The sequence below is a fragment of the Podarcis tiliguerta genome (assembly GCF_965153285.1).
Source record: "Podarcis tiliguerta genome assembly, chromosome: 3".
Taxonomy (NCBI): Eukaryota; Metazoa; Chordata; class Lepidosauria; order Squamata; family Lacertidae; genus Podarcis; species Podarcis tiliguerta.
The window spans coordinates 51,731,928-51,749,150 of NC_139536.1; the positions used below are offsets into that span (position 1 = coordinate 51,731,928).

The 17,223-nt window shown below is 41.1% G+C and overlaps 2 protein-coding genes across 12 annotated transcripts; both read left to right on the forward strand.

Annotated features, from left to right (window-relative positions):
• The first annotated feature begins 2,044 nt into the window (after positions 1 to 2,044).
• Positions 2,045 to 6,803, forward strand: LOC310674666 (proto-oncogene Mas-like). 2 transcript variants are annotated; one of them, XM_083434267.1, is made up of 2 exons: positions 2,045 to 2,173; positions 5,715 to 6,803. In XM_083434267.1, the coding sequence occupies exon 2, from the start codon at positions 5,752 to 5,754 to the stop codon at positions 6,721 to 6,723; it is 972 nt and encodes a 323-aa protein (XP_083290393.1). In that variant the 5' UTR covers positions 2,045 to 2,173; positions 5,715 to 5,751; the 3' UTR covers positions 6,724 to 6,803. The 2 variants fall into 2 exon arrangements, with proteins under 2 accessions (XP_083290393.1, XP_083290394.1); XM_083434268.1 differs by lacking the exon at positions 2,045 to 2,173 and adding an exon at positions 2,214 to 2,355.
• Positions 6,804 to 12,950: 6,147 nt separating this feature from the next.
• On the forward strand, positions 12,951 to 17,167 carry LOC310674667 (proto-oncogene Mas-like). 10 transcript variants are annotated; one of them, XM_083434271.1, is made up of 4 exons: positions 12,951 to 13,089; positions 14,768 to 14,852; positions 15,547 to 15,603; positions 16,096 to 17,167. In XM_083434271.1, the coding sequence occupies exon 4, from the start codon at positions 16,127 to 16,129 to the stop codon at positions 17,090 to 17,092; it is 966 nt and encodes a 321-aa protein (XP_083290397.1). In that variant the 5' UTR covers positions 12,951 to 13,089; positions 14,768 to 14,852; positions 15,547 to 15,603; positions 16,096 to 16,126; the 3' UTR covers positions 17,093 to 17,167. The 10 variants fall into 10 exon arrangements, with proteins under 10 accessions (XP_083290397.1, XP_083290399.1, XP_083290395.1 ...); XM_083434273.1 differs by having other exon boundaries at positions 16,099 to 17,167; XM_083434276.1 differs by having other exon boundaries at positions 12,974 to 13,102; positions 14,775 to 14,852.
• The last annotated feature ends 56 nt before the right edge of the window (positions 17,168 to 17,223 follow it).

Below are 17,223 nucleotides of genomic sequence, written 5' to 3' on the forward strand. Positions count from 1 at the left end.
ATTCCAGTGCCATGTCCCGCTGCTGTCCCTTATTGATGGATGTCCCTTAAATGTCCCTTAAATGATGTCCCTTAAATTTCAAAGGAAGCAGCTCCTCTCCCTCCCTCCCTGCCGGCCAGGGAGGAGGGAAGCTCCAACTGTGTTGCTTGGCTGTGTTGCTCACCCAATAAGAAGTCTAAGAACAACTGGGGGGGTGGAGCTTGCATGCCTTGTGTGTGGATAGTTAATGCAAGCTGAGGGGTTTTTTGAATGCTGGAGGCCATTTTGTTGCACGTGCTGCTGCAAACTTTGCAGTGCAAAGCCAGGCCGGGGAGTCATCTTAAGTTGAGGCTGCATAGGCCTTGTGGTGCATGTGATTCAGATTCTATTCAGTTGAACCTCTGGTTACAAAGTTTGTTGGACAGTGTTCTCGAAGCTACCAGCATGAGTTTGACCAGACTGCAGGAGGACAGGAAGACTGGAGTGCCTGGAACAGGTGAGGCTGCAGGCCCCTTATTTGGGCTGCTGGTCCCTTATTTTCAAGGCTGCTGGTCCCTTATTTTCAAATCTGTAAGTTGACAGCTATGCCTCAGGTTAAGAACTTTGCTTCAGGATGAGAACAGAAATCATGTGGCGGCAGCGGAGGCCCCATTAGCTAAAGTGGTACCTCGGGTTAAGAACAGTTTCAGGTTAAGAACAGAACTCAAGAACTAATTAAGTTCTTAACCCGAGGTACCACTGTATACAGGTGCCACCAAAAAAAAATACACCCACAGCTGTATTTCAGGTAGTTGTTAATCATGCACCAGGTGGAAGCGGTAGTTGAAATAACAGCTCTCAAGCAGATCCCAACTCAAAGAGTTCAGGGAAGAGATTGTATTCTATTCTATATCTAGTATGAGATCATTTGGGGCACTGGAAGTTAAAATGAATTGTATTTGGCCTAGAAATACATTGGTGACCAACAAAGTAAATACAAAATCAGTGTAAAGAGGATATTTTACAGCTAGTACAATAAATAGTAAAGCCAGGCTGCTACATTTAGAACAAACTGACATTTCTGAGCTGTCCTAAAAGGCAATTACACACAGGGTGCATTCTAGAGGTTGTATTCAACCTAGTGCTAAGGCAAACATTCTGCCAGTGCAAGTTTTTTCTCTCTCTGCACAATTGAACATTCTCCCCCTATAAACCTTGAGTTTGTTCTGGTGTCCCCGCCCCCCAACTTTCAGGATCGGATTTGTGAACACTGCAGAACACGGATGGTAGAAAATATAGAGGAAAGTCCCTGTGTGCAAGCTGAAGGTGTCCACTCAATGCATTTTTCTTAATTGAATACTGTCCTCGTAGTCATTTCAAGAGATTTCCAAAGCATACAAAACAGTGACCCAGTTCCTTTGTCTTTAGAAAGGGGTACCGCTGATTATGTGGTGCTAGAAATCACTGGATGACATCACCCTGTGGCTTCATATTATCATTATTTATTATTATCAAAGAGATATTAAGAAGCATTAACAGTTGAAGATATTAAGAGTTGTAACCAGTGCTATTTTTCTAGAAAAAGAGGTTCCAGGACTCACAATGAATGCCTCCCTTGTTCTCTTATAATGGCAATGGTACCCACCTGAGAGGTGCCTGAAATGAGTTCCAGTGACTTTTGACTGAGAAAAAGCCCTGGTTGTAACTTTATAAAGCCACATACGAGAGTTCTAGCATGGAAAGCAGTAGCATAGTACCATATTTTTAATATTTTGTTGGAAGCCGCCCAGAGTGGCTTATTATTAAAATTATTATCACCACTTTCAAGTATCTTCCCGCCAGCAGAACCACAATGAGATTGCTAGAAGAAACTATGCTGATGGTATCAAAGTTGCTGAGAGGACCAGGGGGGATGTATCTCCATCTTTGCCCAAGAGCAGGTTATCTAGAATTATCATAATCATCATCTACCAGGCTGATCAAGAAAGTCTCCATCTGAAACCGGAGTAGGAAGCTGGATCCAGTGTAATGATATTGTGATCTTCACAATACTGCAGCTAACAGTTTTTGTGAGGTCATGAAAATCTCATGTTGTTTGTTACATAGGACGCTCATCATCATACTGAGGTGGGCCATACAATTGCAGCAGTACAGTTTTATGAAGGACAGAAGCATGAACACAGGAAGTTGAAAAGAAAACTGGAGAGCGATCACGGTAGTATTCAGATTTCTGTCTTGCGACTGCTCTTACTAATTTTAGTAAAAGAAAGGCCAAGAGTTTCATTACTCACATGCGTCTGTTTAAAAGGCATCATAGAGGAGCATTTTTAAGGAGCACAGTGTCAAACAGATCACTGCTGTACCTTGAGTGGAAATGGATGGATGAGGGAAACAAAGGTAAAGCGACAATGTCTTATTTCCATCAGTCACTTGCCTCTGAAGCCTTCTCTACAGAAATAAGGTTAAAATTTATTTGCGTGGACAGGCGGAGTCCCCAGATCCCGAGCGGTCCCCCCCGTCATGTGGAATAACGACTCAAGACAACGTGCTATGGGATTAAATTGGCCACAACTTTATTAAATTTCAAAAGTGGGTAGACCTTGGCTCAGGCATTGGGTGTTCTCCCTCCCCAGTCCCCAGCCGGGGACCTAGGGAGCATCAGGGTTACCCAGTGTGTGGGGGGAGGGATGTGCCAGCTCTGGAGAACATATGTTCAAGCAGAGATAGCCGCCCCCGTTACGCCGCCGCAGGGGAGAGCAATGACGACCTTTCGGCGTACAGTCAAAGCCTCCCTTCAGAAACCCTTTAACAGGGAACCCTGGTATCGCCGCCGCAAAGAGGAAGATGGACTAAAGGATTCTGCCCAAGGCCTGATACCGCCAAAGTTGTGACGTTTTGCTACGGGAAAGGCAAAACCTGCCAATGCAGGGAAATTCCTTTCCAGCCCTTTAACAACGACCTTAACATAGCAGCACCCACATACCTGTGAAGAAAAGTTAACTTGCAAAAGAAGACATTAACTGAGGGTGGGTAGGGTGGGAGAAGCTCTGGAGCCAAGTGAGGATTCCCAGGTAAGATCCTCCCTCTATTGTGTGGGCAGGTAATCCCTCCCCTACCTGGCCTGGTCTCCTTGGCAACGCTTCGCCCAGGTGGGATTGGACAACTGGCTGAGGGAGGCGGAGACCTCCAGGTATCCCACCTGAGGGAAGGCAAAGCCAAGCCTATGCTGATGGAGCCGCTCCAGATCCAGGGGCTGCACACGTCCACGCAAAGGGCAGCCCCCGTTTTAAGCGGGGAGTGGTCATTCCAGTTCACTGGCATAGGGAGATAAATACTTTAGAAGGCACATTTCTAGTCTGGCGCACAGATTTCTAGACCACCAGTCTTAACAGTCAAATATGAGCGGGCCCCTCAGTTCAATCATCTATTACTTCACAATAGCTAGAGACTTTGCCCAGACTTTTGTTTCACTGGGATGGAGTTGCTTCAGTCTACTGGTCTTGCCCTTAGTCCAAGAGGTATGTCTGGTCCAGGAGAAGATAAAACCATGACCACTCAGAAAGATATGCCTTCTGGAAAGTCAGACATAGAGCTGAAGTCTTAGAGCTGAGGGTGTCACAATCCCTTCTCTCATTCTTCTCCTGTTTTTATCCTGAGTAAGGGTTGTCCTGGGGTGCCCTGCTGACATTCATAGGAAAACAGTTGCTCATTTCCCATTCGCCATTAAGCAAAGAGTAGCTTGCCCATGTTCCCAAATCATAAATATAAGCAAAATTAACAGAGGATTTAAAAGTTAGGCTGCGGAAACCAAGACACTGGGTCCTTTGGAGGAATGTTGCCTCCTGCCAAATACAACCCTGATACACAAAAAGAAGGGTTCATGAGGATTCAAGGATGGCATGGGAAGTATCTTTTAGCTGTCTGGTGGGAAAATATGGCATACCATTCATGTTTTCAAGAGAGAAGGATAACTGCTTTCATGTAAAGTGATGGACAAGTAGTAAATACCTATTCCCAAGTCATGAAGCATTCCAAAATGCCCTGAAATAATCGCTTGAAAAACATATTCTGTCATAGTTCAGACAAAAACAGTTGCTTGGATCCCAAATTACCATGAATTCCCCCTCTTCTTTTCTCACAGGATAGGAGAAAGAGTTGGTTTTTGCCAGTTCTCTCTCCCTCCCTTCCCATAGTCCTCCTTGATCCCTTAAAATCTGGGCTGCCAAAAAAAGACATTGAGGTTCACATGAGCCCCTCGGGCTGCATGTTGAACCAAAGCAGTATTATATTTTGATATTCCCATTAACTCATTTCTTCTTTCACAATTATTTTATTACATAAAAACTGAATTCCAAATTTGGTACATGCTAATATTTAGGTGAAATCGGGTTAGTGTGAAACTGATAAACTTAGGCTAAGATAATTACACCTATTTCATGGTTTTCCAACATTTGGTATCAAGTATTTCCATGCAGTAGGGCTATATAGGCAAAATGTGCTGGTGTTGTGACTATTTTCTGTTCTTTATAATTGTCCATGCAACAATTTACTTCACAATAGCAGACGCCATCTGCAGTGAGAAAATTAGCTATGTTATATTTTAAACAGGGGCACCTGCGGGAAATAACAATCAATGACAACCTTCCTCAGCCTGATGCCCACCTGCTATTTTTGATGATGATGATGATGATGATATATTTTCACGCTGCCCATCTGGCTGGGTTTCCACAGCCACTTTGGGTGGCTTCCAACAAAATATTAAAAATACAATAAAGCATCAGACATTCAAAACTTCCTTAAACAGGGCTGCCTGCAGATGTCTTCTAAAAGTCAGAAATATGTTTATTTTCTTGACATCTGATGGGAGGGAATTCCACAGGGCAGGTGCCACTACTGAGAAGGCCCTCTGCCTGGTTCCCTGCAACCTCACTTCTCGCAGGGAGGGAACCGCCAGAAGGCCCTTGGAGCTGGACCTCAGTGTCTGGGCTGAACGATGGGGGTGGATACGCTCCTTCAGGTATACTGGACCAAGGCCGTTTAGGGCTTTACAGGTCAACACCAACACTTTTAATTGTGCTCGGAAATGTACTGGGAGCCAATGTAAGGTCTTTCAAGACCGGTGTTATGTGGTCTCGACGGCTGCTTCGTGTCACCAATCTGGCTGCCGCATTCTGGATTAGTTATAGTTTCCGGGTCACCTTCAAAGGCAGGCCCATGTAGAGTGCATTGCAGTAGTCCTAGTGGGAGATAACTAGAGCATGCACCACTCTGGCAAGACAGTCCATGGGCAGGTAGGGTCTCAGCCTGCGTACCTGATGGAGCTAGTAGACAGCTGCCCTGGACACAGAATTGACCTGCGCCTCTATGGACTGCTGTGAGTCCAAAATGACTCCCAGACTGTGCACCTTATTACAACTTCCATGAGCCCCATCCAGCATGGCCAGTGGACAGGGATGATGGAAGTTGCAGTCAAAATGTTTGGAGGTCACCATGTTGTGCAAGGCTGTTTCATTTGGATGAGTTATGCATACTAAGGTTTTACTGCAGAAACTGATGAAAGGCCACACCAGTTTTTGTAGGCCCGTGCTCTCTAAAGAAAGACACAAAGTCCAGTATGTAGAAGAAAGCCATGGGAGAAAATTCCAAAGTGGCAAGTGGAATATTGTAATACAAACATTCTTGCCTTGACAGTTTCCTACCTCTATCACTACTTCACAACACCATAATAATGACAATTTGTGTTTGATTTTTGGCAGGTTGAAGAGAATTGCTTCATACATTAACAGTCCCAAGATGGCAGAGTCATACTCCTTGTCTTTCCACACTATTGGTGGAGTCAAAAACCCCGCAGGGCAACTAGATACTGGCTACGCCATGCAAAGAACAATTATGATAATAACTATTCCAATTTGTGCTTTAGGATTACTTGGCAATGGAATTGTCTTCTGGCTTCTTTGGAACAGGATTCAGAAAACTAACTTCACTGTGTATTTCCTGAATATGGCAGTTGCTGATCTTACTGTACTCTCCTACTATGTAACAGCTTTCGTTTTATTTTTGAAATCTGTTCCGATCAGCATATACCATTTACATATAGTAGAGTTGGTGCATTCATTTGGATTCAATGCCAGCACCTATCTGCTTACAGCTATCACTGCTGAAAGATACCTCATGGTCTTTTTCCCAGTTTGGTATCAAGGTAGACGGCCAAAGTATCTCTCTGAAATTATGTGCACCGTTTTATGGGGTCTGTCTGGCCTAATGTCACTGGTGTTGTATTGTGCCTGCTATCTACAATTTGAGTCCACGGTCAACGAAAAGAACGCAAGTTGTGAGCCTTCAAAAATGTTCAGAGTGATATTCAACCTCCTGGTTTGTCTTCCCATCATGGTCTTTTCCACTTTGATCCTTCTGATCAGAATGCTGAGGACAGAGCAAACGCCTCCGGCAAAGCTGGACATCACCATTGTGGCCACAGTTCTCCTCTTTATTCTGTTTGCTGCTTCCGTGAGGATCATTGATATCATGGCACGTTGGGTTCCAACCATACATGTACCAGTGCTCTTTTTAATCTTACATTTTCTTGATTCCATAGACAGCAGTGGAAACCCTTTTGTGTATCTTTTTGTTGGATATACAACAAAAGGAGAGGTTGGCGACAAGCCCATCCAGACATATCTTGAGAGAGCTTTATTGGATGAAGGAACTGAGAGTGCTCCAATGAATACAGGAAAGGCTGTGACCTGGGCCTCAGACATAAGATAGAAAGGATTATATGTAGAGGTATATTGCAAAAATATTCTACACGTGGGAATACTAGCTCCAGAATAAATGTATTACAGATACTTTAGATTCTTCCTTAATTCTAATAATTCTCTAGGCTCCTATTCCGATTCCTCACCTAGGAGTCTTCCTGGTCCTTAGCCATTTGTGCCTTGTCATATGATAGAGAATAAGGAAAGTGAGGAAAGGACAGAGGAAAGTAGAGGTGTAAGTGTACATGAGCCTTGCTGGGGCAGAAGTGAGTTGGTTGCTTCCCAAGGTGGTTCATCAACAAGCATCTGGAAGAAAGGAAGTGAATCTTGAATACAGAGGTAGATGGTCTGCAGATGACCCAGATAAGAGATCTGTACAGAGGTGTTAATGTAAAAGTGCAGCTTAAAGGTCAATAAAATATAAATTGAAAATAAGCTCCAGCTAGTAAGGATTGTTGGTGGGGCAGTGGTTCTCAAACTTTTTCCTCTGGGCCACACTTTCAGAAAAAAAAAATTGCTTTCAGCACACTGAATGTTTTATCAATAATAAATACTTTGGAAAACAAAAAGAAACAACTCCCAGCAGTAATACGATTTATAACATACTGTAGAACACAACTACTTTATAATATGACCGTGGGGCATCCAGAAAGTTTAAAACTTTTGGTCTCGAAGATATCTAATTTTTCCGGTTAGTCTGTCCAGTTCTGAATAGTCTGTCAGCTTCAGTCTCCATTCTTCTATCGTCGGTATTTCCTCTTGTTTCCATTTCTGGGCCAGTAGAATTCTTGCTGCTGTGACTGCATATTGAAAAAGTTTACAATATTTTCTTCTTATTTCATTCCCTGTAATTCCTAAAAGAAAGGTCTCTGGTTTCTTTACAAATGTATATTTTAACATCTTTTTCATTTCATTATAGATCATCTCCCAGAAGCCCTTCACTTTCTTACACTCCCACCACATGTGATAAAACATACCTTCTTTTTCTTTACATTTCCAACACTTATTACATGTCTTATACATTTTTGCTAACTTTACCGGTGTAATATACCATCTGTAAAACATTTTCATAACATTTTCTTTAAGTACCGTACAAGCAGTAAATCTTAAATTCTCTTTCCACAGTCTTTCCCAATCCTCAAACTTAATATTATAACCAAAATCTCTGGCCCATTTCTTGTTTCGTTCTCTTAAATCCCTCCTCCAGTGAATGAGTTCTCTTAGATACCTCTTTTATTTGCCCTTACAGTTCATTAACTGTCTCATCAATTTTTTTATCCATTTTCCCAATTTTATTGTCCACTGATTCTAATTTTGATTCTAAATTCTTTTCACTTTGTTTTATTTCAGCAAACATCCTCAAAATTTCTGCTTTAAACTCTGCTTCTTGTTTAGACACTTTCCGCTCTGCTGGTGTCCCCCCATCTGCTCCCTTCTTTTGCTGGTGTGACATTTTTCAGATTTTATATTTAACCAACTTAGTATAAAATATAAAAAATAATCAAATTAATAACCTAAATAAAACAGAAACAATCTTCTTGCCACCAATTAGGCTATTCCACCAGATGATTAGTTCGGGTATAAACCAAGCGGAATGTAAGATGATATTAATCTTCTTGCCACCAATTAGGCTATCTCCGAATAGGTTATTGCAAATTAATCCACAACTGTCTTCAAGGAGGAGTAGCTAAAAGTCAAATTAAATCCACCCAAGGAAAAAGGAGTTTCAAAAGAGAGAAAATATCTTAGTCCAAAATTATATCCAATTATCAGCTCTTTCCAAAATTTATCTAGGTGTCCAATATCCAGAGGTAAAGTTTGTAAATGCAGAGAAAAGTTACTGATTTCTATATCTGAAGAGGCACTTGTCACTTTCAGATGTTATGTCTTTCACACACAAAAAAAAGAAAGGAAAACTTGAAAAACAAAATGTAATGTCTCATTCCCACCACTAGGGTTGTATGTAATTTACCGCTTTAAAAGTTCCAATTCTTAAAAAAAAGAAAAAAGAGAAGAAGAAAAAACGAGAAGTTCCAATACTTATGTGTCTTAAGTGACAGGAGAACTAAGTTCTTCTTTAATAATAAAGCTCCAAAACAAAGATTTAAGAGTCTTATATTCTTTGTCTCCGCAATACTGCAATGCTGCGGACCCAAAAGAGTCTTAACAATGGAGTCGGAAGCTCCCTTTCCGTTTCAGAGCTCTATTTCTTTGTTCTTTTAAAAGTGAAAGTAACATACCGCAACCACTCTCTGCTTTCCCTTCCGTAACACCGAGGGCTTCAAAAAAACCTAAAATCTTCACTTTCTGCTCCCCCTTTTGGCTTTAGAAATCCTTAGGGCTTGTAACTTCTTAAAGAGTTACTTTTTAAAAGTTCTGGGGGAGAATTGAAACAATAACTGCTAGCGGCAACTTACTTTCTGTTTCCAGCTCTGCGCGCTGCGCTGCGTCTGTGTTGATTCCAGATGACAGCCGAACTCCTCACTTTTATATTTATACTCCGAATCCTTCCTTAGTCTGTTTCCATCAAATTTATAATCCAATTTGGTTCAGATTTCTTCTATTTTGAGAATGAAGTGCTCCTCTTGCAAGCTCGGGGCTTCGCTATTTGGATATAGAAAATGGTTTCCCTTAGCCCGCTGCCCACTCCGCCGTTCTCTTCGCCCCTTTTGGGGTTACCTGATGGCCGTGTGGGTTGCTCCTGGCTTCGCTGGGAACCTGTTCCTCTAGATATCCCCCCAGAGGTTAAAATTGGGGGCTACTGCGCCCTGTAGCACCCCTTTTTATCCAAAATAGCACGGGATTCACCTCGCGGTAGAATCCCCGCTTGTGGGAGAGTCGTGCTCCACCGGAAGTCCTAAGAACATGAATCATTCATTGCCAAAATGTAATTTTATTTTTATTTTTTTTAATAAATATTTTATTCGGTTTTACATAAAAAACGACAAAGCAAAACAAAAACAACAAACAATACACCAAAAACATACAAAATTACACAAACATCACATACTACAGACAACAGAAATAAAAACAATCTTATCTTCATATTGATCTTGCATTAACTTGTTTCTCTGACTTCCCCAAGTCTACCTTCCCTGTATTCCAATTCATACATTTAAACAACAAATCCCTTCCCTCTGTCATAATTAACCTCCTTTCTTAATTTGAATGTTTTAATATAGCTTATTCAATACTTAAAACTTAAGATGTTGGATCTTCTAGTCTTTAAAGTTTTACTCCAGTACCCTTATACATTCAATCTGATGTTATTTTAACATTTATTAATCTTGTAGTGTTTCTGTAGATAGTCTTTAAATTTCTTCCAATCTTCCTCCACCGTCTCTTCTCCCTGGTCTCTGATTCTACCGGTCATTTCTGCGGATTCCATGTAGTCCGTGACTTTCATCTGCCATTCCTCCAGCGTGGGTAGTTCTTGCGTCTTCCAATACTTTGCAATAAGTATTCTTGCTGCTGTTGTAGCGTACATAAAAAAAGTCCGATCTTTCATACGTACCTCTTGATTGACCATGCCCAGGAGAAAGGCCTCCGGTTTCTTCTGGAATGTGTATTTAAACACTTTCTTCAGTTCATTATAGATCATCTCCCAAAAGGTCTTAATCCTTGGGCATGTCCACCAAAGGTGAAAAAAGGTACCTTCAGTTTCTTTACATTTCCAACATTTGTTATCGGGCATGTGATAAATTTTTGCTAGTTTGACTGGTGTTATGTACCATCTGTATATCATTTTCATAATATTTTCTCTTAAGGCATTACATGCCGTAAACTTTAACCCAGTGATCCATAACCGTTCCCAGTCGGCTAGCATTATGTTGTGACCCACATCTTGTGCCCATTTAATCATTACTGATTTCACTTCCTCATCCTGTGTATTCCATTTCAGCAGCAGATTATACATTCTTGACAATATCTTAGTTTTGGGTTCTAGCAATTCTGTTTCCAATTTTGATTTTTCCACCTGGAAGCCAATTTTTCTATCCAATTTATATGCCTCCATTATCTGATGATAATGAAGCCAATCACGGACTTTACTTTTTAATTTGTCAAAACTCTGCAGTTTCAATTTATCTCCATCTTGTTCTAGTATCTCCCAATATTTTGGCCAATTGGCCTCCATATTGAGTTTTTTGACTGCTTTTGCTTCCATCGGAGATAACCACCTTGGAGTCTTGTTTTCAAAAAAATCCTTATATCTAATCCATACATTAAGCAATGCTTTCCTGACAATGTGAATCTTAAACATTCTGTGAACTTTAACCTTGTCATACCATAAGTAAGCATGCCACCCAAACGCGTTGTTGAATCCTTCTAAATCCAGTATATCTGTGTTTTCAAGAAGTAGCCATATGTACATATGTAAGGAGCTTGTTTAAAATGGCCAAAATGTAATTTTAAACAAGCCCCTTACATATGTACGTTAAGCATGTATACAGACTCAATGAAAGGTGTGGGTTTGCTTTTTCTAGGTAATCTGATTTATATTAGGACTAGTTTGAAACAAACTCTCATCAACACAAATAAGCCTTTCTCTTTTGTGATCTTTCATATTTGTCAGAGTTGAAAAATCCTGTTCACAACAATATGTTGTGGAGAACTGTATAAGAACAGCCAATGCTCTTGAAGAGAGGTGTGGATGCTATGCTATACTATACTACACTGGAATGTTTAAATGCTTCTTTGCTCGTCCTTAATTTTCCTGCCACACTTGCTATCCTCTCCTGCCACACCCTCTGAGAACCACTGCTCTAGGGCAAGAATGAGTAGCTTGTAGCATTCCAGAAGTTCTTGGACTCCCAACTCCCATCAGCCCCAGTCAGCACAGCCAATGGTCAGGGATTATAGGAGTTGTTACCCAACATCTGGAGGGCCATAGGTGCCACACTCCCACTCTAGAGAACATGTAAAATATATGTATTAAGAAAGCATATTTACCCCATTCTCACTTTATCATTACAATTATTACCAAGTTAAACCTATTTTCTACTTCCTTTGAAATGTATTTAGTCTAAAAAAGACAATTCCTTTTGCAATGAGCTGGTTTTTGAAGTGTTGCCCTTTGAAAGGATTTGCTTTAATCAGTAAGGAATGAAGAGGGGAGAAAGTTGTCTGACTTTTCAAAGAAGCAAATGTTGCTTCCCCGTGCTCTCAGTATATAATATCCCATATTCCTGCAAGTCTGTCTATAAGTTATGTCCCTTTAAACCACTTTGTGGGAATGGGCTGGAGTGGTACTAATACAAAATTGGAGAACAAATGGGAAATTATGTTTATCTTGCATAAAGGCATAATTGCAAGAGTCTATAAGCTTTGTTTACACTTGGACCAGAACCAGGATACATATATGGGACAATGGGCATGAGATTTGGATCAAAGAGTAACCAGGAAACAATAGAACTGGATTTGAAACAACTTCTATTCTAATATAATTACAGCAGAACTATTTTAAAAACCTTTTGTCAATGAAGCCTCTGGTGCGCAGACAGCATCTTTCCACTCACTGCAGAAACCCTCAATACTTTCCCTGCTTTAACCTTCTCCATGTTAGAAATGTAACAACAGGGGTCATTCACTTTGTAATCTAAGGATTAATTCTGTTCTCAGTAAACCAACTAGGCAAGAGGGAGGTGTTTGGAGGTGCTGCTTAGCAACCAGGTTGGGAGGCATGATGCTTATTGAGGTACTGCATGCTCTAATTGATCGTGTATTTCTGATCTAGTTCTCTGTTTATTTCTCCTTGTACTATATACTGTTTTCGTCAAGTTTCCCTCAGTAAAGTGTTATCAGTTTCTTTTCTCTCTGGACTCCGTCTGCATTATTACCCACCTGCATTTATTACCTTTTTATATATAATGGAAGCTGCACAGAGTGGTTGGGGAAACCCAGTCAGAAAGCTGGGGTATAAGTAAAAAATGCAATCTGGAAATCTGGAAGGAACTGTTTATCCCCTGCAGAGAGCCATGTGTGTGTTTGAATTTTTTTGTGTGTTTTTTCCCTAACTTGCCGCTTCTGAAATAAACTACAGCTTTTAAAAAAATCATAAAATCATTTTTAAACTGTTGAGGAAGAGAAATTACATTGACATAGAGTACAGTTAAGAGCACGGGCCCCACAAATGAAATTCTACTCCTGGGCCTCTGCGAGTCTTAAAAAAGCCATGTCTGGGGGTGATAAAACTGTGGATGTTGCCACACTCCAGAAAACAGTTGCTGTGAGGTCATAAGATTCTTACATTCCATTTATTACATAGGAACACATCACCACAGTGCTGTGGTTCATACTTTTGCAGTATTAAGCTCCTGAGAAGAGCAAGAGAGTGGCTTCCTAAGGTTGAAAAGACAACTGGAGGTTAACTATAACGGTAGCATTTATTTGTTTATCTTGAAGCTCATTATGTTATGCTTGTTGGTGTTTTAAAATGTTTTTAATGCTTTAACTATGCTTATATTTTATTTATCATTTTCATTAGTCACATCATTACATGTCTTTAACAAATGTCCTGGGAATTTGCTAGACTGAATTTGGTTTTTTTCCCTTCCTATGAACCTTCAGTCATAACCATGGTGTTGAGTAGATCACTGTACACCTTTTGTACATGCACCTTTTGTACTGTGGTGAGGCCTGGGTATAGCTGTGGCAGCGTCAGAGGAGAAAGCAATTGTACAGATGGAATTGCATTTCCATCCAACACCTGCCCCTGACACCTTCTCTCCAGAAGATGCAATTGCGTTACATTACCTTGGAGTCAAACTCCCACAATCTGGAAACATAGTGGGAACTCCACAGATGAAACAGATGGCAAGAAAATTCCCTTCTGCTCAAACCCCAAAGAAGGACCCCCTCCAACCAGAAGCCCTTGTGCCACAAGAGCTGCTGGACAACCCTTGCAACCATATTTGCAGCCCCCTTCCTCCGATTCCAACAACTCCGTTTCAGAACTTGTGACAGAGTCAAGGTACTCCTAAAACTTCCAGAGCCAACATGTGAAAAATTACCCAGACAAGGAGGTAAGCACTCTGTCTGGGCAGCCACATTTATAAACCTTCAGTGAGTTCCAGATCTTTGCTGGATCAACAGATCAGCCTACTCTATGTGGATGACTGCATCTATTTGAAAATGTTGCCTTCTTTCTTGCCTTTTGTGGCGATCACACAGGGTCCCCGGATGTTTGACGGTCTATTGATCCCTGTGCCACCACTGTGATTGCCTCTTCGCTGCCACCAACCCGTTAATGTTAACATTAACAAATAATCAAGTTTATTGTTTAGCATGAACAAGTTTAAGGTTTCAGTTAATTTTTCTTGTCAGTTTCTTAATCTTAGTTCCTTAACTGTCCTATACGTTCCTAACAACTTCAAACTGATTATCCCAACTAACTATCTGACTCCACCTAACAGTTCCTCTCACTCCCTCACAACACAACTCGACCAACCCACAGACTTATCCTTCCTCTTCCTTCACCAACTCCCAACTCTCAACTGACTTTCACACAACACAGACTCTAACTCTAACTCCTCCTATCAGTTTCTCTCTGGCCAGTCACATCACACTCATTTAACTCTTTCCTTATGACCCACCTAGTAGGCAAACGCCACACCTGCTAGTCCTGTTTTAGAACTTTGCCTAGGAACCAGATAATGCCTTGTATCCTGCTTGTGTTTTTCTGGCCCTACTAGTGGGCCTTTCACCACATTCAACTGGCTTCTTCATAATAGGCATGCACTTTGCCAAGTGACTCCCTGGGACGGAGCTTGCTTGATACAGGCCTTGCAGGTAGTTCAGAGGGCAAGGCCTGGTCTATACATGCAGCACTGTGAGATGATAAAGTCCTGAGATGGCACAACCGACTGCGCCACAAAAGATTGCTGCGGAGGCGGTAGAAGTCAAGATATGGGGCCCTTAGTGGGAAAAGCCTATAACCAATTGCTGTCACTAGTAAACCCATCTTGGCTGCACAAATTGAAAGGTGTGTCAAAGCCCAAGGCTCTTAAGGCACTTTCAGGACTGGCTTGTTTGAAACCTGGTAACTCTCATTTCAGATGACAGCTGTGCTGAATTGGAGATGCCTGGGTTGGACTGCTGCACATTGTGAAGAGAGGAGGGAAAGAGCTGCATGAGCAAAAGGTGTGTGCACACCTAAGCTTATTAAGAGAGGAATGATGGTCTGAACTGGGATATTTTGCACATTTAGATATCCTGAATTAACTTCATGAAACAGAAGTTTGGATCATGGAAGTTAGCCAAATGGCATCATGTACATGTGTGTGTGTGTGTGTGTGTGTGTGTGTGTAATTATGAGGAAATTGCATACTCTGTCACTCACTTCATTAAAAAAACCTGAGTGTGTGATTGTTCTAAAATGAGTTCATTCTTGCGAGTTGCTCAATATGTTTCCAGTGCAAGGTAGGCTGTATTTTCTTACCCGCAACAGCTACAGAGCACTGGTACTTGATAGAAACTGAACCACCATAAAGCCTCATTGCTATGTAAAGCAATATTGACTATTTGAATGCTTTTCTGCATATGAGTATATTTGGTACAAAACATTTCCTTGCAGAAGGGTTGTATAGCTGAAACATATTCAAATTTGACTCAAAATAAAAAAAAATCCTTCCAGTAGCACCTTAGAGACCAACTAAGTTTGTTATTGGTATGCGCTTTCGTGTGCATGCACACAAAAGTTCATACCAATAACAAACTTAGTTGGTCTCTAAGGTGCTACTGGAAGGATTTTTTTTATTTTGTTTCAACTACGGCAGACCAACACGGTTACCTACCTGTAACTCAAATTTGACTGTTTCCTATTCATCTTTTGCAGATGACTTCTGGAAAAATCCAGTACTGACTGTAATTTCTGTCTGTACTGAGAAAACAGGTACAGAATCAAACATGTAGATCTGGGGTGCATTATCTTCTGGAGGTTGTGATATTTTAGGGGGAGTATCTGGATGGTTGATACCTGCTAGGGCTTACCATAGAAGCAGCAAAAGGCAACAGAAAATTGTGTAATGATAAAGCACCCCCGTGTCATCTAAATGAATGCAGAAAGCCGCTGTACCGAGGAAGCAGCCTAGGGAGGAAAATAAATTCCAGTTTAGCCTTTATTAACCAAAGCTTTGGAGAAGGAACTTGCAACCCACTCCAGTATTTTGCCATGAACACTCCATGCACAAAAGGAGAAGCTTTGAGAAGAAATTCCAAGGCATGCTCTGGTTCATGGGGTCACGGAGAGTTGAGCACAACTAAGACGACTGAACGACGAACCAAAGCTTATGGGACTGGAATATTGTCTGTCAAGTGATCTTCTTGGATGTTTTCTACCTCTATCACTACATCTTACTAATGACAAATTGTGTTTGATTTATAGCAGGTGAAGAATTGGTGGACACATTAAGGCCATGGCAGATGCAATTGCTTTGTCTTCCCACACTGCTACAATCAATACAATTTATGCACAACTGGAGAACTGGGCAAAGAAGCAATATTTCTTGGAAACAATTATCATTTTATCTATTCCAACTTGCATCTGGGGATTAATTGGGAATGGAGTTGACTTCTGGCTTCTTTGCTTCAGGATCAAGAGGACTAGGTTCTCAGTTTATATTCTCAACTTGACAGCTGCTGATCTTATTGTAAACATCTACTACATTATAGTTTTTATCACATTTTTGACACAACTTTATGTCAATCTCTACTTTTCACGTGTAATGGAGGTTATATATTTATTTGGATACAACACCAGCATCTACTTGGTAACAGCTCTCACTGCTGAAAGGTACCTCACTGTCTTCTTCCCAGTCTGGTATCAACGTCACAGGCAAAAGTATCTCTCCATCATTGTGTGTTCCGTGTTGTGGCCCTTGTCCTGCCTGGTGTCACTGGTGGCCTATATTTCCTGCTATCCAAGGTTCCTTTCATCTCACAACGAAGAAAGAGCAGATTGCACAGCTGCAACTATATTTGAAATCACAATAACTTTTCTGGTTTTGCAACCCATCATGCTTTTTTCTACCGCAGCTCTTTGTGTCAAAATGCAAAGAGAAGCCAAGCAAAGTGCTCCAGCAAGACTTGATATCACCATCACCATCTTAGCTGTTGTATTTCTTATCTTTTCTTTTACAGTTAGAACTGTTGATGCCATCGCATATTGGCACCAAAGACTAGATGCACCAATCCCATTTCTACTTTCTCTGTTGTTTGATTCCATCAAGAGCAGTATCAACCCTTTCATATATCTTGCTGTTGGATGTTGGAAGAGAGAGAGGCCCATCCATATGTTTCTTGAGAGAGCTTTGAGTGGCAAAGCAGAGAGAACTCAAGTCGACCAAGAGGAGACTGAGAAGCATCCAGAGCCTCAGATGTGAACTGAAAAGGCTTCTAAGTCAAAGAATATAGACTGGCATTTCTGGTTCCTGAATAAATATATTATGACTTGTTTATTTTACTGTTTGTTACTTGTAGGCTACAATACTCACCTAGGGACCACGGAAAAGTC